The sequence below is a fragment of the Anabrus simplex genome, chromosome 6, assembly GCF_040414725.1.
Source record: "Anabrus simplex isolate iqAnaSimp1 chromosome 6, ASM4041472v1, whole genome shotgun sequence".
In the NCBI taxonomy this organism is placed as follows: domain Eukaryota; kingdom Metazoa; phylum Arthropoda; class Insecta; order Orthoptera; family Tettigoniidae; genus Anabrus; species Anabrus simplex.
In genome coordinates, this window is record NC_090270.1 from 347180823 (window position 1) to 347207851 (window position 27029).

At 43.2% G+C, this 27029-nt stretch overlaps 1 protein-coding gene across 1 annotated transcript in view; it reads left to right on the forward strand.

The window, feature by feature from the left end:
* Window positions 1–27029, forward strand: part of LOC136875812 (sodium-coupled monocarboxylate transporter 1) — a 365001-nt gene that overhangs the window by 195636 nt on the left and 142336 nt on the right. The window contains exons 7-8 of the mRNA XM_067149424.2: window positions 16011–16165; window positions 23568–23708. Of these exons, the coding sequence (XP_067005525.2) occupies window positions 16011–16165; window positions 23568–23708 (296 nt within the window). The remainder of the gene's footprint in view (window positions 1–16010; window positions 16166–23567; window positions 23709–27029) is intronic.

Genomic DNA, 27029 nt, shown 5'->3' on the forward strand with positions numbered 1-27029 from the left:
AAGCTGAGGAGTTGTGGAAAGTGTTGCTTACAGGGCAAGTCGTGCTGCCATGGCCCAGTGAGGAAAGCAATGACAAAGTACCTCACTCCTCTTCTTGCCTAGTACGCCTCATTTTGGTGCTGCCAACAACTGCATAGCCTTTCATGCCGCTATTTTCGGGTCCAACCAGCCTCTGGCCTGATGACCTAACAGACAGACAACACCTAATACTTCAGTACTAAACTACAGCCTTGGAAATGGCTCCGGAATGTCGGTCACTGTCAATCACTTGTTTGTTTGTTTCACCATAACAAAGTGATGAAGAACAAGTGTTCAAGTGTTTAACTGGGCTTTCACTACTCATATTAAAATATTGATTATGTAAGCAATAATACACTCTTGCTGAACTCGAAAACAAAAATCAACACAATGTGTTGGAAACAGGAGCAGCGCTCTGGTCAGGTTTAGCAAGCACGAGGCAAGTGTACTGGGACCGTACGCGCATGCGCGATTCCAGGGAGCGAAGCTGCCGGGGCGTGGCATACGGTTCGCGACGGTGCTAATTGTAACTACAGCATATAGGCACCGCACAGGTAGATCGAAATGCTACTACTAGCGCTACATAGTGGCCCGTTCTGAAACAAGAGGTGAGGCGCAGTGCGAGAGTCTCAGTACAACGTGTGTAATATTCGAACAATTTGCGGGTTTAAAGCGATTCAATTCGGGGATGATGCAATAAAGGAAGAAACCTTGTTGTCAGTGGCCACGTGAACGGCGTTGAAGAGTTAATTTCGAATGGTTTCGGATACATCACAGGAAAAGTCACCCGACAAACGTCTGGCAATTTGCCGCCTTATATCGTGAAACTTGAGGTAGGCAAGGTGTAGTTAGATAAAAATTTATATAGTTTATTTAGTAAGGATTAATTGATGTATGTTTGCTAAGTTGTACGCATTTTTATTTTGTGTTCAGATTGCCCAGAATCGTAATGTCTCTACCAGCGAATGTTCCTCTCCTGCCGGCGCCAGAAGAACTTGCAAACGCGTAGCTGCGGTAGTGTATTATATAAATAATGAAAGTGTTGTTTCCAAAACAGACCGTCCGCAACAGTGGGGAAAACCGAGCCCGAAAACAATGTCAACAGAAATATATAGAAAAGGCAAACGCGTGAAGTACTGTTCGGTAAAAAGACTTTGAGGACATCTCTTCCTCCCTTCGAATTAACTGAGGATATTTTAAAACGCATCCCTTGCAGTCTTCGTACAAAGCATCGAGCAGAAGCAAGTACTGAAATCGAACAATCGTGCAGGGCCGTAGTCACCTTATTGATAGACAGGGTAATGAATGATGTGGAGAGAGAAGAATGTGACACAGCTATTACATTTACAAGTCTCTAACGACGTGCGCTTGCCAGACAAATACACCTTTCGCAGTGACGAAATGTTTTTTTACCAGCAAAGTGCAGGTTGATACAGATCATATAATTAAAATCTCCCCGGACACTCTATCTCAGTCAGGAAGCCCTCGATGGTTTCAAGAAAAAAAGATAAGAAATCTGCTAGCACGAAAGCAAATCGGATCAAAACTAGGCTTTCGCATTTGTAAATGAATCTCCAATTGGGGGAGCTGCTTTGAACATTCTTACGGAAGTGAAATGGAAAGTGAAGCAATAGAATGCTATGGAAGTTCATTTGTTGTTCGTGTTATTCGATGAGGTTGCAAATTCGTTAACGCGCAACACATAGACGATGTAATCCTCGTGTGGAAAAAGTTCTGTTGGCAATTTCTGTAATATATTGTATATTTTGATTCTTTGAATACACCTTTCTACGTGAATTCTAACACTCGCAATATTGTAAGTACTTTTAACTTCCTCAGCTGTTAATCTCCCGTCATGTAAGAACGGCGGTGTCACGATTATGATACCGCGGCCAGATAAGTTAGTTCTGATGCCTCAGCCATGACCTCATCGCCAGGTTCAAGGAAAGTAAACCACTGTCGGTTGTTGTGAATGAGTCGCTCGCTCTTCCACCGTAACATTTAGATTTAAAGCGATTATACCATTAGGCGTGATTGCAATTAAAACTTTTGCAGTGTATCAACCCTTGTATTGAGAATACAAATACAATCTCTTGATCCACTTGGGGAGGCTGTTCAACTCTAAATACCGTGCAGTCAATAATGACTCGACAATTACCGTAATTTCTTTTAAATGCTGGAGACATTGTTTCTGGAACATTTTCCTTACTAGGCCAGAATATGAAATGTTTCGTAAGCGGTGCAAGTTGCATAAGCACGGTCGTAAAAATACGTGAAATTGTTGTCCTGTGAACACCGAACAGCACTCTCAAAGCAGAATAGGACAGTCCGATTTTCATTTTCATTAAGAAAATGAATAATCTGCTTTATTCACATAATTTTGAAACATTACAGTTTGGTAATAACGCAAGGCAAAGACGTTGAAGTTCACACCTGTTAAATCACGCATTTGTGTATTGTTCCTTATGGAACTGTAGCCTTGGAAACCTGGACACTTGATGTCTGCACGATCGTCTTCCGTTCCACACATTTTATCATGTTTCGTAACGTCCCTTCCCAGACCGAAATTAAGTGGAATACATGCTTGTGTATTTACGTCGGTTTCATTTATAGAACAAGAAAACATGAAGTCTGTACAATGAAATTCAGATGCATCTGTTCCCACGGATGCATCGTTGGTTATGTTACTTGGGCAAACTGTGCTTGAAAATTTTCCGTCTGATTCTTCCTTTCTTAATCGCTTGAGTTGTCAGAGAAAGCGCTGTAAGCTGGATCCCGGCGACACATTCCTCTTCTTTGATTCATCCGGAATTATTGTCGGAACATAGGCTGGACTTAGTGGGTGTCCAGATCTTTTGTTTCCGATGAAATGTGCACTACATATTCTTTAGTAAGTCGTAGGTTGCCAAAGTGATCCATCAGTGCTAAAAATTAATTTAAATCCGATCAACTGAACTTATTGCAAACGTGTGCAGTACGTATGTGTAGGCCTACTTACTTCGTTCGGTTAACTCCTTGTATTATCCATCGCTTCCTTCGGTCCACATATATCGCTCGTTTTGGAAAACAAAACTTCACTTCCCTTATTTGCGTAAGTATTGGATCATCTGACAGCACAACAAGTGCGTTTACTTGATCTCCTTTTCTCTGCCATTATCGTCTGAGTGACTACACGCTCAGTCTTAACAGAACAGCTACTGCGAGTCTGGAGTCTGCCTCACGTGTTGTTCTCCGCCCGGCCGCTAGAGCGACGCGCACGGTGCCTATAGAGCGGAACACCGAAAGGTAATAACACAATATAATGTAACATTACATTTAAGCAAATGAAATAACATATTTCATTGTTTTTCTTTCGATTTTATTTCGGCGTTCGCACACAACTCACACCCCTGAGGAACTGTTGTATGCATTGCTTCTTTGTAATTATTTGAAAAAGCTTCTATTCCTTGACATCGTGAGCAAAGTGGTTGTATCCAGAACGAAAGGTGCTTGAATGTATGATTTGCTTTACGTCGCGCCGACACAGATAGCTCTTATGGCGACGATGGAACAGGAAAAGTGGAGGAGTGGGAAGCAAGCGACCGTGGCCTTAATTAAGGTACATCCCCAGCATTGGCCTGGTGTGAAAATAGTCAGGGATGCCGACAGTGGGGTTCGAACCCACTATCTCCCTGATGCAAGTTCACAGCTACGCGCCCCTAACCGCACGGCCAACTGGCCCGGTGAAAGACGCTCAGTAAATACGGAGATATACAGAGTGGTGTGAAACAACGTCGCAAGGTTGGTCATACTGATAAAATATTTGAGAAAAGCACAGTAATTCGATATCGCGCAGCCAATCAGCGGGCGAATTCAAATAGCTTTTGCGAGGCGGTGTTGCTAAATCTGCAGGTGGCTGAAGACCGGCTTGAGAGCTCCATGGAAGGTTTGAACACAGGACTCCGAGCTCATGGTGTCAGTGGGTCTGTTTGGTGCTGATTTCTCGTCATGGCTCTCAAGTCACGTGTAGACTCCAGCACGTAAACCCGCTGACTTCTCCGCCGCTGCGAGATATCGAGTTACTATTTTCAAATCTTTTATCAGTGTAACCAACTCTCTAACGCTGATACACCCAGTTCACGTTGTGTCTCACCACCCTGTATACGAAACACTCGAGCTCAGTCTGAACAATATCTTGCACCTTTACTTTATACACACAAATGAGAACAAGAAACAGACGAAGCATATAAAGAATTGCGCTGCTGCAGATGTTTGTACCTGTCTTGTCCTGCGCCCGACAAACATGACAAGAATATACCTAGGGAATCATAATCATGTGCTATAATATTTAATTTCCAATGCTAAATATAAAGTAGCAGGCGGCGCGGTATAAGCGTAGCGCGCCTGCCTCTTACCCGGAGGCCCCGGGTTCGATTCCCGGCCAGGTCAGGGAATTTTACCTGGATCTGAGGACTGGTTCAAGGTCCACTCAGCCTACGTGATTATAATTGGGGAGCTATCTGACGGTGGGGTAGCGGTCCCGGCGCTGAAAGTCAAGAGTAATGGTCGAGAAGATCCGTCGTGCTGACTACACGACACCTGATAATCTGTAGGCCTTCGGACAGAGCAGCGGTCGCTTGGTAGGCCAAGGCCCTTCGGGGGTGTTGCGCATTGGGGTTGGTTTAGTTTGGAATTATAAAGTCCCTAAAACACTAACAAACCAAGATATTAGACAAAGAGAAATATTTCTCAGAAAACGTCTGCTACAGGATGCCATTTGAATTCTGTGTTTTGTTTGGGTCATTAATGCAGACTGGTTTGATGCAGCGCTCCATGCTACCCTATCCTGTGCTAATCGTTTCATCTCTGTATAACTACTACATTCATACTAATTTGTTTGACCCATTCGTGTCTTGGTCTACCCATACCGTTCTTATCGCTCAAAAACTAAGTAAACAACCTCTCTGACCCTTCTTCTGGTCAAATTTCGAAGAATCGTTCTGCTCTCATCAATTCAGTTCAATTTCCCTTGATTCTTGATCCATCTCACCTTGAACATTCTTCTCAAAACCCACATATCAAAAATGTTCTTCTCTTTCTTTCTGAGCCTCTTGTCGTGCTTGTTTCACGTCCATACAATGCCACGCTCCAGACGAAAGTTTACAAAAAATATCTAACTCCTATATCAGTGCTCGAAGTGAGCAAATTTCTTTTCTTGCTTTTGCTCTTCCGCATATTATGTCCTCCTTACTTGTGCCATCGTTAGTTATCCAAGTAACAGTATTCACTAACTTCCTTTAAGAGTTCATTTCCTAATCTGAGATTTCCTCCATCAGACTTCATTCCATTACGTTTATTTAGAATTCATTTATTTTTATTTTGTATTCCTTCTCCAGGACTGTGGCCATAACATTCAACACACTGCCCACTCAGATAAAATAACAATATCATCGGCAAATGTGAGGGTTTTTATTGCCTCTCCTCGGTTTATTTCTCTTTCCAAATTCCTCCTTGATTTCCTTTACCTTGAGTTCTCTGTAATCACAGAAAAGGAGAGGGTACAAACTGCAGCCTCGCCTTACTCCTTTGTCGATTGATGTTTCTTCTTTTTCTTCCTCATAGCCCTGGATTCTTATCACTGCAGACTGATTATTGTACGGACTGCAGATAGTTTTCCTTTGCCGGCATCTGATCGCGATCACGTTCAGAATCTCAAATAACTTGATCTAATCAACATTATCGAATGTCTTTTCTCGATCTACAAACGCCATGTACACGGGATTGTCTTCCTTAAATCGATCAGTTAAGATCAGATGTAATGTCAGCATTGCTTCACGTTTTATTGTTGCCTTCCCATTCTTCTGTAAATAATTCTACTGTAAACTAATGCTGCGGTAGTTTTCACACTTGTCAGCATCTGGTTTCTTGGGAACAGGTATAGCAACTTTCTAAAATCTTCCGGGTTCAATCAATCAATCAATCAATCAATCAATCAATCAATCAATCAATCAATCAATCAATCAATCAATCAATCAATCAATCAATCAATCAATCAATCAATCAATCAATCAATCAATCAATCAATCAATCAATCAATCAATCAATCAATCAATCAATCAATCAATCAATCAATCAATCAATCAATCAATCAATCAATCAATCAATCAATCAATCAATCAATCAATCAATCAATCAATCAATCAATCAATCAATCAATCAATCAATCAATCAATCAATCCTGATCTGCATTTAGGGCAGTCGATCAGGAGGTAGATTCCCTATCTGTTGCTTTCCTAGCCTTTTCCTAAATTATTTCAAAGAAATTGGAAATTTATTGAACATCTCCCTTGGTAAGTTATTCCAATCCCTAACTCCCCTTCCTATAAATGAATATTTGCCCCAGTTTGTCCTCTTGAATTCTAACTTTATCTTCATATTGTGATCTTTCCTACTTTTATAAACGCCATTCAAACTTATTCGTCTACTAATGTCATTCCATACCATCTCTCCACTGAGAGCTCGGAACATACCACTTAGTCGAGCAGCTCTTCTTCTTTCTCTCAATTCTTCCCAACCTAAACACCTCAAGCAGCCAGTATACTTCAGGGGGTAGTCTTCAATTCCAGTTGCCGTGTTCCTATTTAGGTCTCTCCAAGCTCTGTTGAATCCTGACCTGAAAATTGGATCTCCCATTTCATCAGCAGCAACAGCTTCTTCTTCCAGAACCTTATCATCCAATTCTTTTCCTCGTTACAATTGTTGAACATGTTCCTGCCATCTTTCTACCTTGTCCTTTTTCCTACAAGTGGTTTTCCATCTGAGCTCTTAATATTCATACACCTACTTTTCCTTTCTCAAAGGTTTCCTTGATGTTGCTATGTGAAGTATCTACCTTTCATACTACTATGCAACGTTCAACATCCTTGCATTTCTCCTTAGCTGTTTTACACCTTCTATCTACTTCATTGTTTAATCGCCTGTATTCTTTTCTGCCCTCACAATATTTTGCCGGGAAAGTCTTGCAATCCAACACCTGATTTCTCAATCTCTGCCAAATGATTAATTAATTAATTCTACTTGATACTGTCCATTGTCTTCAGTTCTTGTCCACGTGCGTATTCAGCCGTCCATTGTGGTGTTTCAACCAAGTGTTAGCAAGAACTAAATTATACTCGGTGCAGAATTCTTCCAGCCGAGTTTCTCTTTCATTCCAATCACAGTTAGATTCTCATCTTCTTGCACATATTCAATTAATTCTTCTATATCTTCATTGTTCTTTCGATTTCTTCAGCATCCGCTGCACTAGTAGGTATACAGACCTGCACTATTGTGGTAGGCATTGCCTTGTTGTCTATCTTGACAACAATAATCCGTTCCATATGCTGGTCGCAGTAGCTTACCCGCTGCTCTTTTTTTCTTTTTCATTATTAAGCCAAATGTTACTTTTCCCATGTTTGAATTTTTGTGTTGATAATTCCGTGGTCGCCTGACCAAAAGTCCTATTCTTCCTTTCAATGTACTTCACTTATACCAACTGCATCTAATATTAGTGTATCCATTTCCCTTTTCAAATTCTCTAACCTACGACAACGATTCAGCGCTCTAACATTCCACAGTAGGATGCACGGAAAATCGGTATTCATTTCCCTGATGATGTATTGCACACCCGAAGATTCGAATGGAGGATTCTTTTATCTCTGGAATATTGTATCCTGGAGGAAGCCATCATCAGTACATTATTCAATCATACAGAGAGAGAGCTGCATGTAGTGTGTCATATATTTACGAAAATGAAGCCTTTGTATCAAGATGCTTTAAACTTTATCAATTTAACAAGCGCGCTGCTTGTAGGCCTTTTATTATCGAAAATGAATAACTCAGATTATAAAACATTGCTCAGTGGTTATCATGTTCTTATTTATGGGGGGAACCAGGAGATATCCAGTACAGCATGGAGCCCTATTTCACAAGAATACATTAGGGCTGTAGTTTTGTTAAAGATGTGCTGGAACGTAAAGAATTTCCCCTTGTTTTCTTGACACGGCTAAGCGCAAAAGCCTATACCATGTCTATAAGTACGGACCGTGATAGCATCAGTGGCAACAATGTTAAGAATTGCTTATTACACCAAGGCTTCTTGAAAATATTACCCAATGGTTTAGAAAATACAAGATCAGAACTGTTCAGGTGGTACTCAAATATAAGTCTTTTCATTCCAAACACAGCGCAAGAGAAAATTAGATGATCCACTGTCTGAACCGAACCACAAAAGCATAAATATCCATCTGTGAATTGGATTTTAAATCACTCAAGGTAAGACTCAAATCTTCCATATGCCGATAGAAATTGCGTTAGGACAAAGTTAAGCATTAGTACCTTACTCCGAAGTCGATCTTTAACTTCGGGGAAGAATTGTTCTCTTGTAACAGCTCTTTTCAAGCCAAAAGTCCAGCTGTTGTTTCATTGATGTATAATACACAGTTCAAAACAAATTAGAGGAACATGTTTTGTAAAGTCTGGTATGTGAACGTTAATTTGGTAGATAGGGTTGCAATCGTCGTACAGCATACCTTGAGACCTCATATACCCAGGGTATGTTAAAACGAAGTTCTAGTCCATCTGTAGGCGTAGCCATGCATTAAACTGTCAGGTGGACCCACAAAACAAAGTGAATACCTGTGCGTCCGTGTGTCGTTGTGAGGTACACAGACTACTGCGGTCATTTGAGCACGTTGAATGTCAACCAGCACATCCTATGAGACATCTTAACGAGGTTCAAGTCGCAAGGGCCGTCACTTTGATCCAGGAAGGATGGACTTTTCGTCGTGTTGCTGTGGATCTCAATGTCTCCCCGTCAGTTATTCACCCCTTCCAGAATCGCTACAATGAGACAGGACAGCTCACAAGGAGGGTTGGACGAGGTCGTGGACGCATGGCAACCACACAAGATGACCGCTATCTGACCATCTGTGCGTTGCGACGTCGTTCAGCAACTGCCAGAAAACAGCAACAAGACCTCAGGAGGGTCAATGGAGTCACGGTGTCTGACCAGGTTAAGAGAAGTGTCGTTACGACCCAGACGTCCTGTTCGAGTGCCCCGTTTAACGCCGCAACATCGCGCAGCTCGTACCCGCATCAGCTTGGAGACCTGTGTTGTTCACAGACGAGTCCAGATTTTCCCCGACAAAGCGTGATTGACGTCAACGGGTATGGAGACGCCGTGGTAATCTTACCGCTGCGGGGTACATCGAGCAGATACTGCTACAGCATGTGTTGGTTGCTGCATACGATGTTGGCCTTGAATTCGTTCTCATGCACGACAATGCCAGGGCTCATGTAGCGCGCATCACCAGAGCTGTCTTGCGAGAAATGGACATTCAAGAGATTGAATGGCCAGCAGTGAGTCCCGACCTTAATCCCATCGAGCAAGGCTTGACAGAAGTGTTCGTGGGCGTTCTGTTCCACCACTGACTCTCCAAGACCTCGAACAGGGTCTCATTGAAGAATGGGACCTAATACCGCAACGTGACCTCCGTCGACTTATACGGAGCATGCCACGTAGGTGCCAGGCTGTGGTAAATGCTCGTGGAGGACATACACCATGCTGAAGCTCTCCAACTGTGGTAAACATCCACCCTGGCGGACTGTTATCACTTTGTTTTCATCCCTATTTGGACATTTCTATTTGTGTCCTGAAAATGAACGCGAATCCATCGATGTTCTTTTGCATAATTCAACGGTAAAGAATAAATGTTTAGTTGGCAATATATCTGGGTGTGAGGTAATGTTTTGTGTAGCATGGCATACGTTCAGAAACATGTTCCCCTAATTCTTTTGACCAGTGTATATTTCTTGACTTGTCGTTTAACAGAGCACACTGGAGGTTCATCATAAGTAATTCCGATGTTTGATGTGGCGACTAATTTATCTGCCTTTTCATTTCCATCAAATCTTCTATGACCACAAATACAGAAGTGAGGACATTCTTCAGCTTCTGTCCTTGTACTGCGGCTCTCGGATTCATATTGTGAAATGAAATTAAAATCCACAGCCTCATTCGACCGGGTGAACAATGGAATGAATAAAGCCCTCATCTAGTGGCGAGGATGGGAAATGTGCCGGCTGCCGAAGCCTGTTGCACTTCTCTGGGGCAATTATTAATGAATGACAGATATAATGAAATGATATTGGAGAGTGTTGCTGGATTGAAAGATGACAGGGAAAACCGGAGTGCCCGGAGAAAAACCTGTCCCGCCTCCGCTTTGTCGAGCACAAATCTCACAGGGAGTGGCCGGGATTTGAACCACGGAACCCAGCGGTGAGGGGTCGGTGCCCTGCCATCTGAGCCACGGAGGCTATGGGATACGTATTGTACTTGTTAATGGAGCTCAACGCCGCTTGCGAATCACTGAGTATCTTCACATTGTTGATGATATTTTTACACCACAACGCTGCATTCTTTGGAGCGCAGAGTTCAACCTGAAAAACTGAGCAGCTCTTTGAAAGCCTATACTGGGCTGAAAACATTTCCTACACACCATTCTGATAGATTGCGTAGGAGATATCGAGGCGGTCAAATTGCATTCTGTATTTCATTGTAGAGAGTTTAGTTCTAAAGGTTATGTTTCCAAACATATTGTTGAATTCCCTTCCGTTCGAGTATCACCGTTGGCAGGCCTGTCTCGGCGCCAAGTAAATAAAATTGTAAGAAACAAAACAAAGAGTGATTTGGGCCTTTTTAATGTATGTATCCTGATATGCGGGGTGGTTTACCAGGTATATGAGCGTTAGACGGTAGGTCACACTGATATGCGGGGCATATGAGCATTACATGGTTGGTCACACTGATATGCGGGTCATATGAGCGTTATACGGTTGTTCACACTGATATGTGGGGTATATGAGCATTACACGGTTGGTCACACTGATATGAATTCAATCAATCAATCAATCAATCAATCAATCAATCAATCAATCAATCAATCAATCAATCAATCAATCAATCAATCAATCAATCAATCAATCAATCAATCAATCAATCAATCAATCAATCAATCAATCAATCAATCAATCAATCAATCAATCAATCAATCAATCAATCAATCAATCAATCAATCACTACTGATCTGCATTTAGGGCAGTCGCCCAGGTGGCAGATTCCCTATATGTTGTTTTCCTAGCATTTTCTTAAATGATTGCAAAGAAATTGGAAATTTATTGAACATCTCCCTTGGTAAGTTATTCCAATCCCTAACTCCCCTTCTTATAAACGAATATTTGCTCCAATTTGACCTCTTGAATTCCAATTTTATCTTCATATTTTGATCTTTCCTACTTTTAAAGACACCATCCAAACTTATTCGTCTACTGATGTCCTCCCACGCCATCTCTCCACTGACAGCTCGGAACATACCCCTTAGCCGAGCAGCTCGTCTCCTTTCTACAAAGTCTTCCCAGCCCAAACTTTGCAACATTTTTGTAACGCTACTCTTTCGTCAGAAATCGCCCAGAACAAATCGAGCTGCTTTTCTTTGGATTTTTTTCAGTTCCTGAATCAAGTAATCCTGGTAAGGGTCCCATACACTGGAACCATACTCAAGTTGAGGTCTCACCAGAGACAAATATGCTCTCTCTTTTACATCCTTACTACAACCCCTAAATGCTCTCATAACCATGTGCAGAGATCTGTACCCTTTATTTAAAATCATATTTATGTGATTATCCCAATGAAGATCTTTCCTTATAATTATACATAGGTATTTACAATGGTCCCCAAAGGGAACTTTCACCCCATCAACGCAGTAATTAAAACTGAGAGGACTTTTCCTATTTGTGAAACTCACAACCTGACTTTTATCCCCATTTATCATCACACCATTGCCTACTGTCCATCTCACAACATTATCGAGGTCATTTTGCAGTTGCTCACAATATTGTAACTTATTTATTACTCTACACAGAATAACATCATCTGCGAAAAGCCCTATCTGTGATTCAACTTCTTTACGCATATCATTGATATATATAAGAAAACATAAAGGTCCAATAATACTGCCTTGAGGAATTCCCCTCTTAATTTTTACAGGGACAGGTAAAGCTTCGCCTACTCTAATTCTCTGAGTTCTATTTTCTAGAAACAGAGCCATCCATTCAGTCACTCTTTTGTCAAGTCCAATTGCACTCATTTTTGCCAGTAGTCTCACATGATATACCCTATCAAATGCCTTAGATAGATCAATCGCAATACAGTACAACTGACCTCCTGAATCCAGGATATCTGCTATATCTTGCTGGAATACTACAAGTTGGGCTTCACTGGAATAACCTTTCCTAAACCCATACTGCCTTCTGTCAAACCAGTTATTAATTTTGCAAACATGTCTATATAATCAGAAGGAATGCTTTCCCAAAGCTTACATACAATGCATGTCAAACTGACTGGCCTGTAATTTTCAGCTTTATGTGTATGACCCTTTCCTTTATATACAGGGGCTACTATAGGAACTCACCATTCATTTGGTAAAGTTCCTTCATACAAACAAAAATCAAACAAGTACTTCAGATATGGTACTATATCCCAACCCATTGTCTTTAGTATATCCCTCGAAACCTTATCAATTCCAGCTGCTTTTCTAGTTTCCAACTTTTGTATCATACTGTAAATGCCATTGCTGTCATAGGCAAATTTTAATACTCCTTTAGTATTAGTCACCTCCTCTATCTGGACATTATCCTTTTAACCAACAATCTTTACATACTGCTGACTGAATACTTCTGCCTTTTGGAGATCCTCGCATACACACTCCCCTTGTTCATTAATTATTCCTGGAATCTTGTCCTTCTTGGAACCTGTTTCTGCCTTAAAGTACCTATACATACTCTTCCATTTTCACTAAAATTAGTGTGGCCACCAATTATGCTTGCCATCATGTTATCCTTAGCTGACTTCTTTCCTAGATTCAATTTCCTAGTAAGTTCCTTCATTTCTCCTTACTTTCACGGCCATTTCTAACTCTTCTTTCCAGTCTGCACCTCCTTCTTAGTCTCTTTATTTCTCTATTATAATAAGGTGGGTCTTTACTATTCCTTACCATCTTAAAGGTACAAACCTATTTTCACATTCCTCAACAATTGCTTTAAACCCATCCCAGAGTCTGTTTACATTTCTATTTACCGTTTCCCACCGATCATAGTTGCTTATTAAAAACTCCCTCATGCCTGTTTTATCAGCCATATGGTACTGCCTAACAGTCCTAATTTTAATCTCTTCCTTTATTTCACATTTATTTTTAACTACGACGAAAACAGCTTCGTGATCACTAATACCATCTATTACTTCGGTTTCTCTATAGAGCTCATCTAGTTTTACCAGCACCACACCCAGAATTTTCATCCCTCTCGTTGGTTCCATCACTTTCTGAATCAGGTGCCCTACTCATATTAGCTTATTTGCCATTTGTTGGTCATGCTTCCTGTCGTTCGCATTACCTTCCCAATTGACATTGGTAAAATGAGATCACCCGCTACGATCACGTTCCTTTCCTTATCGTTTCCCACATAGATGATTATATTATCAAATAATTCTGAATCAGCATCTGCGCTACTCTTTCCTAGTCTCTACACTCCAAAGACATCTAGTTGCCTATTATCTTTAGAAATGAGCCTCACCCCTAGAATTTCGTGCTTGTCATCTTTAACTTTTTCGTAGCTTACAAATTCTTCTTTCACGAGAATGAACACTCCCCTTCCTACCTTTCCCATCCTATCTCAACGAGACACCCTCCAGTTCCGTGAGAAAATTTCTGCATCCATTATATCATTTCTCAGGCATGATTCAACTCCTATTACAATATCTGGTGAGGTATATGAGCGTTAGACGGTTGGTCACATTGATATGTCAGGTATACGAGCATTAGACGGTTGGTCACACTGATATGTGGGGTATATGAGCGTTAAACGGTTTGTCACACTGATATGTGCGGTATATGAGCATTATACGGTTGGTCACACTGATATGTGGGGTATATGATCATTAGACGATTGGTCACACTGATATGTGGGGTATATGAGCGTTAGACGGTTGGTCACACTGACTGTCAGGTATATGAGCATTAGAAGGTTGGCCACACTCATATGTGGGGTATATGAGCGTTAAACGGTTGGTCACACTGATATGTCAGGTATATGATCATTAGACGGTTGGTCACACTAATATGTCAGGTATATGAGTGGTAGACGGTTGGTCACACTGATATGTCAGGTATATGAGCGTTAGGCGGTTGGTCACACTGATATGTCAGGTATATGAGCGTTAGACGGTTTGTCACACTGATATGTCAGGTATATGAGCGTTAGACGGTTGGTCACACTGATATGCGGGGTATATGAGTGGTAGACGGTTGGTCACACTGATATGTCAGGTATATGAGTGGTAGACGGTTGGTCACACTGATATGTCAGGTATATGAGTGGTAGACGGTTTGTCACACTGATGTCAGGTATATGAGCGTTAGACGGTTGGTCACACTGATATGTCAGGTATATGAGCGTTAGACGGTTTGTCACACTAATATGTCAGGTATATGAGTGGTAGACGGTTGGTCACACTGATATGCGGGGTATATGAGTGGTAGAGGGTTTGTCACACTGATATGTCAGGTATATGAGCGTTAGACGGTTTGTCACACTGATATGTCAGGTATATGAGTGGTAGACGGTTGGTCACACTGATATGTCAGGTATATGAGCGTTAGACGGTTTGTCACACTAATATGTCAGGTATATGAGTGGTAGACGGTTGGTCACACTGATATGCGGGGTATATGAGTGGTAGAGGGTTTGTCACACTGATATGTCAGGTATATGAGCGTTAGACGGTTTGTCACACTGATATGTCAGGTATATGAGCGTTAGACGGTTTGTCATACTGATATGTCAGGTATATGAGCGTTAGACGGTTTGTCACACTGATATGTCAGGTATATGAGCGTTAGACGGTCGGTCACACTGATATGTGGGGTATATGAGTGTTAGACGGTTGGCCACACTGATATGTCAGGTATATGAGCGTTTGACGGTTGGTCACACTGATATGCGGGGTGGTTCACCGGATATATGAGCGTTAGACGGTTGGTCACACTGATATGTGGGGTATATGAGTGTTAGACGGTTGGCCACACTGATATGTCAGGTATATGAGCGTTTGACGGTTGGTCACACTGATATGCGGGGTGGTTCACCGGGTATATGAGCGTTAGACGGTTGGTCACACTGATATGTCAGGTATATGGGCGTTTGACGGTTGGTCACACTGATATGCGGGGTGGTTCACCGGGTATATGTGCGTTAGACGGTTGGCCACACTGATATGTCAGGTATATGAGCGTTAGACGGTTGGTCACACTGATATGTCAGGTATATGAGTGGTAGACGGTTGGTCACATATGTCAGGTATATGAGTGGTAGACGGTTGGTCACATATGTCAGGTATATGAGTGGTAGACGGTTTGTCACACTGATATGTCAGGTATATGAGCGTTAGACGGTTGGTCACACTGATATGTCAGGTATATGAGCGTTAGACGGTTGGTCACACTGATATGTGGGGTATATGTGCGTTAGACGGTTGGCCACACTGATATGTCAGGTATATGAGCGTTTGATGGTTGGTCACACTGATATGCGGGGTATATGAGCGTTAGACGGTTGGTCACACTGATATCTGACGCCGTGTCATTTTAACAGCTGGTAAAGTTAGTCAATCAGATCACTTCGCGGGTGAACTCAAATGATTTCCCATCATCGCTCTCGAGGCGGTATTAAGCCACGTGCACGCCTCGCGAAGCCCGCTGATTGGCTAACTGACAACAGTGCGAGACGCTCATGTCCACACTGCATAATGTTATTGTAATTTGCACCTTTTAGACGTAAATTATTGCAACTTTTTGCATCTAGAATTCCTACGTCTAGAGAGAAATACGTTAGACGGTATTGAAGGTTCTTTGTGTCAACAGGGAGGTCTCAAAGGTGTCGTGTGGACCGACGTCCTGCAGACGATCATTATGTTCGTCTCCATGCTGCTCGTCGTCATCAAGGGCACCATGGACATAGGGGGAGCTGACGTCGTGTGGCAGAGGAATCTCGACAGTGGGCGAATCGAGGGACCCGAGTAAGTAAGAACAGACTTTATTTCAACGAGCACACCAAGAGAGAGCCAAGCAATAGCCGAGCCAGCACCCTGCACGAGGCAGCTCGCCTTCCGCCAAGATCCTCAAGCTCCCGCACTGTCTGCCAGCCAATCACAGGGCAGAACAGAAGCAGCGAGCATACAGCAAGCCAGCACCCCGCCGGAAGCCAGCTCGCGGCCGCCAGGAGTCCAGCCGAGCTTCCCCTGACAGCGGCCATCTTGAAATTTCCAGCTGTTTTGATACAGTCAACCAGGACTTTCCGCAATTACCCTAGATATACGCAAGCCTTTGACAAAGTACACCACCCATACCTTATATACAAACTAATAAAACTACAATTGCACCCTACATACATTAAAATCATAAACCAATACCTCACAAACGGAAAATTCTTCATACACTTAGACGGAACTAACTCACAGCTTAAAAACATACAGGCAGGCGTGCCACAAGGCAGTATTATCGGCCCGACCCTGTTTTTACAATACATAAACGATATCCCACGTAACACACGCACCCTCACAGCCATCTACGCCGACGACACAGCAATTCTTGCCAAAAGCAGAAACCCAGACCTAGCCACAGAACACCTACAACAACACCTACAGCAACTCGAACCCTGGCTCACCAAATGGAAAATACAGGTCAACATACAGAAAACAAAAGCAGTACACTTTACACGCAGAATTCGACGCCCCCAACAACAATTAACACTACTAAATCAAAACATAGAATGGGTCCCCAAACACAAATACCTAGGAATCACACTAGACACTAGACTGAACCTACAAGAACACGTAAACCAAACACTTCAGAGAGCCAAACAACAAATACTAACACTCTATCCACTCATACACAGTCGCAGCTCACTATCCAGAAAGAACGTACTACTAATCTACACCTCATTCATTAGACCAATCATTACATACGCACTACCAGCAATAGGCTTTCTCTCCAGAACAACCATACAAAAATTGCAGTACATACAAAACTGGGCACTAAAACTAGCAGTTAAAAACTTCACCACACGCATTGCAGATCTACACACCATTACAAAAACACCATACATACTAGACTTCGCCCTCGGCCAAGCAACAAACTTCTACAACAAAACACAACAACACAACAACCCATTAATCAGATCTCTTGGCCAATACGAACCAGACCGTCACAACAAAATTCACCGTTTACCCAAATACATATTTTTAATAAAAGACATACTACAAAATCCTGACCAACACAATAACAGACAACGCCCACACACCTGAACAGTCATACACACACAACAAGATAAGGACCGTTTTTGTAACCTTTGCCACGAACCAAGAACCGCTGAGGCGGGTCGCACAATATGAGCAGTACCGAAAGGCTAATTGCAGAACAAATGCTGTTATCTAAATTACAAGTGTCACAAACAACCGACGCACGTGAATAGCATCCTATTCTAGCTTACAACCCAGCGACAGGGTCCGATACAGTTGAGAAACATCGGGCGTGGTCAGAGCTTGGATGGGTCACCATCCGGACTCGGCCCCTGCCGCTGGACCACACCAATTTAGACATATTCCAACAAAGCCATGGCACTCTGCGGATAATGTTACGTTTTACCATATTCCCACATAACCGCAATCAATTACAGTTTAAAACACCATTTTTCTTTTTATTATTATTATTATTATGGTTATTATTAGCAACACTCATATACTTATTCTTTTTATACTTATTTTCTACAACAGGCCAGGTGAGGAGCGCTGCATAGCGCACCGGTACTGGCACCGCACCAGGCACCCCTTAGGGGTGTCCAAACAGACATATGGCGGTCACCGCCAGACACCCAGCTACAGCAGACCAGGGCAGTCCGCCTGCCTTGTGCGGGCACACTAAAGAAGACAGAGCATTTGTCAGAGCCTGTAAACCCCGTATACACAGGCACAGAGCATTGTCAGAGCTCTCAGTGTGGCTACTGGATCGGAACTTGTCCCGTTGTGATAGGGCAAAACTATACCTGTTCCGACCGTACCCACTGAGAGAGCGGCAATCACGCCGGTCCTCTTATTGAGTTTGACCTAACCAGTGTTTCATCTTACCACTTCCAACACACTAAATAACAATGAATCAATCAGAAGACTGGCGGTCTCAAGTAGACTCTACACTGCAAGCCTGCCAGCCACACAAGATACATTTCCGTGTCCGTCTCACACATACTGGGATTCACCACCTTCAGTTCAGCACACACCCAGTCCGCTCAGATATCACTCCCCACCCTACTCCCCCTCCTCACCCGACTATTTTCCTATCCCACCCCTTATTCAGTCACCTTCAAATGAACAACCACCTGAAGAAGAAGACGAAAATGGCAGCTCGAGAGGAGAAGAAAAACCAGACAACAATTATTCTGTCCCACTCTTCTGTGTTCGTGGGAACACCACCTTCCCAGTTTCCCCCAAGTGTATGGTACTTATCTTCAACCTCAATGACCCACACCCAGTACCGATGACTAGGAAAACTATTATCAGCTCACTCATGCCCATCTTTGACGAGCATATAGCAGTCACTGAGGAATCGCACAATAATTTATTGCTGGTTACCCCTCGACGAAACAAGTCAATACAACGTATTCTTCGTGTACTGGAACATACTAACATCTCCACTCCAATCATCATCAATCCTCTAAAAAAGGACAGCAACCAGCAAGTAAACCTACCACCAGAAACTACAGAGCAAGAAACGCAAACTTCTGCCACCACCATATCTCAAAACGACTCAGCCCCTGACCATACATCTACGCAAATGGATTTACACACAGCTACCAAGGATACTCAGCAAACCAACCCAATTGAAGATGCACCTCAACATGCCATCGCTGCCAATCCAACAGAAACCAAACCACTCACTCCTACCATAAGTACCATCTCCCAAACTCATCCCACCCAGCAGCAAGCAACGCAAACCTACCCAGATACCCAAGATATTGATACACAAACCATTCCAATCCCCCCACCCCTCCCACCCCCACCCACTGTCAATAATTCTACCCAATCAACCAATAGCATCACCCAGCCTCCAACACTTCGAAAATCAAACCCATACAATCCTCACATACAGAAAACTAAGGTAAAACAGACCCGACACTCAAATCAGGTACCGCCGCCAACACCACATCTCAAAAGTAAAACCCAACCCCGCCCACCTCATCCTTCACTAACGATACTATGTTACAACTGCCTCATGCCGCCAGTTGTAAAAACTCTACCAGATGCAATAGGTGTGGTGGTCCGAAAGCCAGGTACCACGAGGCCGGGCGACCTGCGCGAACTGCCGCGGTAATCATGCGGCATCATTCCCAGGTTGTCCATACTTTAAGAAGGCAGTCAAACAGAAAATGCGCAAAAACACATTACACAAACCACAGGCAACTAATAACACTCAATCTAACATACCTCAGCCTCTTACCACTATGCCCACCGCACCTGACCAAAACCTCCTCACACTAATCCTCAATATACTTCAATACCACCTCCAGTCCAATTCAGGGCCCACTCGGTGGATTGAGTAGCCGAGACCCTGAAGAACCAAACCAGCAACCCCCCCCCCCCCCCAAAAAAAACCCCGCCAAGTCAAGCAAGAACCACCAAGTACGTCCTCACTTCCTCACTCTATTTGCCTTCTCACGCCTTGCTAACACCTAATAAGATGAAACACTGGTTCCCGGAGACGAGGCGGTGCACACAACTACATGCTGCTCATTAAACATGCTGTTATTCCAAATACATCTGCATACTCACATTAAATGCAAACAAAAGGGTTTGCTGAATGTGTAGTCACTGCGCTAATACCAGATAAATGTCCATTACCACATCAATGGTAAATTTGGGCGTGGTTAGTGTTTGGAGGGTGACCATCCCAGCATTGCCGCGTATCTGTAACATTAATTACTGTGCCAGCCGCAAACTTAGTGGATAATCGTTTTTTCTTGCTCCATTTAACCGCACTAATTAACTGCGATCACTTAAACTCCAGCAACATCAAGCGTGGTCACCCAGTGGATGGGTGACCACACGACTAAAAAAAACTTCTTATTACTCTTATAAAACTCTTTATTTCTCTTACAACTCTTTAATTACTCTTATAAAAACTCCTTATTACTCTTATTATTCTATTCTATAAATAGCTATCTCTCAAGAACTTAAATTCACACAACCATAAATAAATTTTCTTTATAAATTACATCCACTAAGCAGCTAGGTGAGGAGCGTAATAACGCACCGGTACTAGCAAACCGAACCAATCCCCTCTTCCCGGCGGGAGGGGGGAGCTTTTAAATTTCAATGGACAGACTTTATTTCTCTTCCTTGTTGACATAAATGTGTCTTAAGGTTGAGGATCATTTGATAATTTGTGTGGCGTAACGCAACAAAATGTCTGACGGAAGTGTAACCATAGCGACCGTGTTTAGAGAATACAAGATCCCGATCTCCCTATCCATAAAGATGTTAACGTCAGATTCAGTCGCCTCCTCCCATTCAAACAGCACAGGAACTTGTTAGGAGGGATTTCAATCCAAAAACTGATTGGCAACAAGAGTGGAACAGCGTAGCTCCGACTCAATGGCAGACACTGTTCAATTATATGAATCTTCCAGCTGGCTTTGATTTGCCCCGCAAGACATGGGGAGCCCTCAACAGAGTACGTACTAACCACGGGAGATGTGGATCAATGTTGTTTAAATGGGGTATGAGATCATCTCCAGCCTGTGACTGTGGTGCAGTTAAGCAGACCATCAACCATATTGTCACCGAATGCATTGGAAGGGCATTCGCTGGATCCAGCCAGGACTTTGTGGTGGCTTCTTCTGAGGCCATACAATGGCTAGAGAACTTAGATCTAACTCTTTGAACCCTTCTGCTTGCACGATTGTTTTCAATGTTATGTGTTTATCTTGTAAATATGTATATAATATGTTCTGCTGTATATTTAATCTTCGTATAGTTTTGTGTACGTTACCATACGCTTACAATAATAATAATGACCACATGATTTCGGCAAAGGTAAAAGTGATTTCTTTTTGCTTTTATCAAGCATCAAAGCCTGTCGTAATTACTAAGAGGAATGAAGTTTATATTTATCTAGTTTTATTCCAGAGGATATGTTTCCAAATGTGGCCTAGTTTCCAATCTACATGTATTTCTTGTCGCAGAGCATCCATTTGAAGCTATCGTGTCAAAATTGATTAATTTTATAGCAGAAGACATGATTACGAGAAACGTTAATATTTTTGTCATTTAACAACAATTGTCCTCGTCTGTGGTGTGGTCGTTAGTGTCATTAGCTTCCAACCCCTAAGGCTCGGGTTCGATTCCGACTCTGCCATGAAATTTGGAAAGTGGTAGGCCTACGAGGCGTGGAACGGGATCCACGTATCCTCGGGAAGTCAGCACAGTAGAGGGGGTTTGACTCCCACCTCAGCCATCCTCGAAGGGGGTTATCCATGGTTTCCCACATCTCCTAATTTAAGCCGATGGCCGCTTCCTTCCTTGTGCCTTGTCTATCCCTTCCAAATCCCCCCCCCCCCCACTGTTCAGCATAGCAGGTGAGGTCGCCTGGGCGAGGTACTAGTCTTTGACCGCAGTTGTATCCCGGACCAAATATCTCACGCTCCAGGACACTGCCCTTGAGGTGGTAGACGTGACATCCTTCGCTGAGTCCGGGAGAAAACAAACCCTGGAGGATGAACAGATTAAAGAAATAAATACTAGCGGAACGATCACCACCTGCAAGGTAGAGTGACTTCTCGATCAAATAATTGATAGTCCAAGTTACATCACCTCTTTGTCCATCTCCATGGCTGAGTGGTCAGCGTCTTGGCCTTCGGTCCTTCGGAATCCGGGCTCCATTCCCGACCGGGTCGAGATATTTGAATCTTAAACGATTAATTTCTTTAGCTCAGGTAATGAGTGTTGTGGTATCCCTAACATTCCTACAATTCATACACTTCACAAAGCACAATCCTCGCCAAAGGGTCTGCCTAGAAATAGCCACACGGACTCTCTTTTCCTCGGTGAATAATAGATTAGTAAAATAGTGACTTGCTGCTTTTTTAAAATCCATGACAATAATAATGTATGACAAAAATATAACTGTTTAGGGACTTACGCACACTCACTGACAAAACGCTTAACAGCTCATACTGTTTTCTCTGTCTGGGCGTACTTTGGCACTCGTATACGTGCATACCGTCGAAACTTCTGATGGCAAGAGTTCTGTTTGCTGTGTCCATTCTCGCACTCTCGGTGAAACTTCAAATACAGGATAACATGGCCTTGTTGTAAGCTCTACACACACACAATAGAGGCTGTGCGTGCACCGCTCTAAAATCTCTGGTCATAATATGAATTTTAAAATGTTATTTGCTTTACGTCCCACTAACCACTTTTACGGTCTTCGGAGACGCCGAGGTGCCGGAATTTTGTCTCGCAGGAGTCCATTTTACGAGCCAGTAAATCTACCGATACGAGGCTGACGTACCACCGGACTGAGCAAGGATCGAACCTGCCAAGGTCAGCGCCTCAACCCTCTGAGCCACTCAGTCCGGCCTGTTATGAATTAGAACCGATAGAGAACTCATGTGCCTGCCCGTGGCCATGGTCTTTAAAGCGACTGACAACGCGGTTAGCTGGTTCGACTCCCGCTGGTGGGAAAATAATCACCATCAAAATGTTGGCTGCCAAGGTGGTGATTCCTGGGTTCAGTCCCGAACATCTGCGCAGTGAGGGCATATGACGCTGTTGATAGTGATTCGTCCGTCGGATGGGGACGTTAAGCTTTGAGCAGACCCCTAGGAGTAGGCTACGTGCCAACACCGGGTTTCACCCCCTCTTTCACACACACAAAATAAGAACAGACGTGCAGGTCGCCCATAGGAGTCAAATAGAAAAGCCTGTACCCTCCAAGGTTGGTTTTCCCCCGGAGTGAGCGAGGGATCCCGCCTCAAGGGCAGTGTCGGGGATACAACCGGGGAGGAGGGTGAGTACCTCGCCCAGGCGGCCTCACCTGCTATGCTGAACAGAGGCCTTCTAGAGGGATATGAGTATTGGAAGCGATACACAAGCAAGAGGGTAAGAAGCTGCCATAGACTTAAGTTAGGTACCATCCTGGCATTTGCCTGGAGGAGGAGTGGGAAAACACGGAAATCCACTTCGAGCGTGGCTGAGATGGGAATCGATCCCCCGTCTACTCAGTTGAACTTCCGAGGCTGAGTGGGCCACTTTCCAGTCCTTCGTGACAGAGCCGGGAATTGAACCCATGCCTGTGGGGGCGACAGCTGATCACACTAACTACTACACGGACGTTGTTTTCTTATGTAGTAAATATTTGTGTTTTCAGCTTGAGTATGGACCCGACTGAGCGTCACTCCCTCATGGTGCTCTTGCTCGGAGGAGTGTTCGGCTGGCTGTATGGGAGCAGCGTCAGCCAGAACATGAGCCAGAGGTTCCTGTCTCTACCCACCATGAAGCACGCAAGCATGTGAGTAAGTCTTCTGCTCTTGAAGCCTTGCCGAGTCCTAAACTGAGCCTCAATGCTTTTGCTGCCGCTATACAATCTCAAAATCCTTATTTTCCAAAACAAGCAATAAGCGCCCAAATTGTTGGATTCTACTCTGTATGTTTCTTGATACCTGCACACGATGAATTGGTTCTCAGAATTAATCGCGTAATACGGAAACGTGTGTACTGAGTTTATTGTAATATGGATGAGTTTGGAATAAGGATTTTCTCAAGGGAGGAAAATGAAAAGACTACAATGTTATACTTCAAATTCACGTCATTAGTACAATATCAAACTCTATCATTCTTCAGCTCCTGGGTTTGGTGAGTCTGTGACTCGCTCGAAGATCCTGGGACGGTAAGTTGAGGTTCGTTATCTTCCTCAAAGAAGTGGTCGAGACTCAGCTGACGGCTGCCATTCTTCTTAACTCTTTAGAGTCATCCGCGGTGTTCAGAGCATGTCCTGGCGCATTATCTACAGGTGGCAGGATTTTAAAGGGCATGTGGGTGCGCCTCAAAAAGCTGCGTCACATCTAGTTTACTTTTTACTCTCTCACAATAAGTCTGCAGTTCATTGGGAAAGTGCCTGGCTCCATGGCGTGCTGGCCTTTGGCCGCATGGGGCCCGGGTTCGATTCCCGGCCGAATCGGCGATTTTAAACTTAATTAATGGTTAATTCCCTTGGCTCGGGTACGGGGGTTTGTGAATTTTCAGCTTTATGTCTATCACCCTTTCCTTTATACACAGAGGCTACTAAAGCAACTCGCTATTCATTTGGTACAGCTCCTTCAAGCAAACAATAATCAAATAAGTACTTCAGATATGGTACTATATCCCAACCCATTGTCTTTAGTATATCCCCAGAAATCTGATCAATTCCAGCCGCTTTTCTAGTTTTCAACTGTTGATTCTTATTGTAAATGTCATTATCATATGTAAATTGTAATACTTCTTTAGCATTAGTCACCTCCTCTATCTGGACATTATCCTTGTAACCGACAATCTTTACATAGTGCTGACTGAATACTTCTGCCTTTTGAAAAAAATTAAATGGCATATGGCTTTTAGTGCCGGGAGTGTCCGAGGGCATGTTCGGCTCACCAGGTGCAGGTCTTTCGATTTGACTCCCTTAGGCGACCTGCGCATCCTGGTGAGGATGAAATGATGATGAATACGACACATACACCCAGCCCCCGTGCCAGCGAAATTAACCAATGATGTTTAAAATTCCTGACCCTGCCGAGAATAGAACCCGGGAGCCCTGCTACCAAAGGCCAGCACGCTAACCATTTAGCCATGGAGCCGGACTGCCTTTTGAAGATCCTCGGATACGCACTCCCCTTGTTCATAATGATTCCTGGAATGTCCTTCTTGGAACCTGTTTCTGCCTTAAAGTACCTATACAAACTCTTCCATTTTTCACTAAAATGTGTATCACTTCCAATATTATGCTTGCCATCATGTTATTCTTAGCTGACTGCCTTGCTAAATTCAGTTTCCTAGTAAGTTCCTTCAACTTCTCCTTACTTCCACAGGCAGTTCTAACTCTATTTCCTTCCAATCTGCCCCTCCTTCTGAGTCTCTTTATTTCTCTATTATAATACAGTGGATCTTTACCATTTCTTACCACCTTTAAAGGTACAAACCTATTTTCACATTCTTCAACAATTGCCTTAAACCCATCCCAGAGTCTGTTTACATTTTTATTTACCGTTTTCCACCGATCATAGTTACTTTTTAGAATATCAATTATGCCTGCTTTATCAGCCATATGGTACTGCCTAATAGTCCTACTTTTAAGACCTTCCTTTCTATCACATTTATTTTTAACTACGACAAAAACAGCTTCATGATCATTAATGCCATCTGTTTCTTCGGTTTCTCTATAGAGCCCATCTGGTTTTACCAGCACCAACTCCGGAATATTCTTCCCTCTAGTTGGTTCCATCACTTTCTGAATCAGCTGTCCTTCCCATATTAACTTATTTTCATTTGTTGGTCACGCTTCCTGTCGTTCGCATTTCCTTCCCAATTGACATCTGATAAATTCAGATCTCCCGTTACAATCACATTCCTTTCCATGTCGTTTGCCGCATAGCTGATTATCTTAACAAATAATTCTGAATCCGTGTCTACACTACCCTTTCCTGGTCTGTACACTCCAAAGGCATCAAGTTGCCTATTATCTTTAGAAATGAGTCTTACACCGAGAATTTCATGTTTGTCATATTTAACTTTTTCGTAGCTTACAAATTTTCTTTCACCAGAATGAAAACTTCCCCTCCTACCATTCCTATCCTATCCCAAGTATACACACTCCAGTACCGTATGAATATTTCTGCATCCATTATTTCATTTCTCAGCCATGATTTAACTCCTATTTCAATATCTGGTAGGTTTATATCTATTAAATTACTCAATTCTATTCCTAGGCCATCCCGTTTCCCTGAATGTACCTCCGTATTACCCTTCCAAACAAATTTCCTATCTTATACGTACCACTGCTGTTTAGGTGAAGGCCATCCGAGCGCAGATCCCTATCTCCTACCCACCCATTAGGATCTAGATATTTCACTCCCAGTTTCCCACATACCCACTCCATAGTCTCATTTAAATCTCCAATCACCCTCCAGTCAGTATCCCTCCTACACAGTATTCCACTAATAACAATCTCCGCTTTCTTAAACTTCACCCGTGCTGCATTTACCAGATCCCACACATCTCCAACTATGTTCATACTTATATCAGCTTGCCTAACGTTGTTGGTACCAACGTGAAACACTACCACCTTCTCCTTCCGCTCCTCCTTCTGTTGTAATTTCCTCAACATCTGCCTCAACCTAATTCCTGGATAACATTCTACCCTGGTTCCCTTTCCTCCACACACTTTCCCCACATGTCTAACGATGGAATCCCCCATGACCAGAGCCTCAACCCTACCCACCTCATTTGATCCCCTCCCCTCCTGGTCAGCCCTATCTTTCCTGATAACTGCAGAAGCTACTTCGTCCTCCCTCTTTTCTCCTTCCCATGATCCTGTTCCACCTGTCTTTTCCTATCCTCTACTCTACGTTTTCCTTTCCTACCTTTTCGCTTCCTCCTGCTTCCACACTTCTCAGCCACAGTTCCCTGTTCCTCATCTTCCCTCTGTTGTTCTACTTGCAGTGACTCGTACCGATTTCGCACAGACACCTGTCCTGAATTCTGATTCTGAATAGAGCCCTTAGCCTGCAATCTCCTTCCCCTTAAAATATTGGACCACCTGTCTTCTACAATTCCCCCATTTTCTTGCCATTCCTCT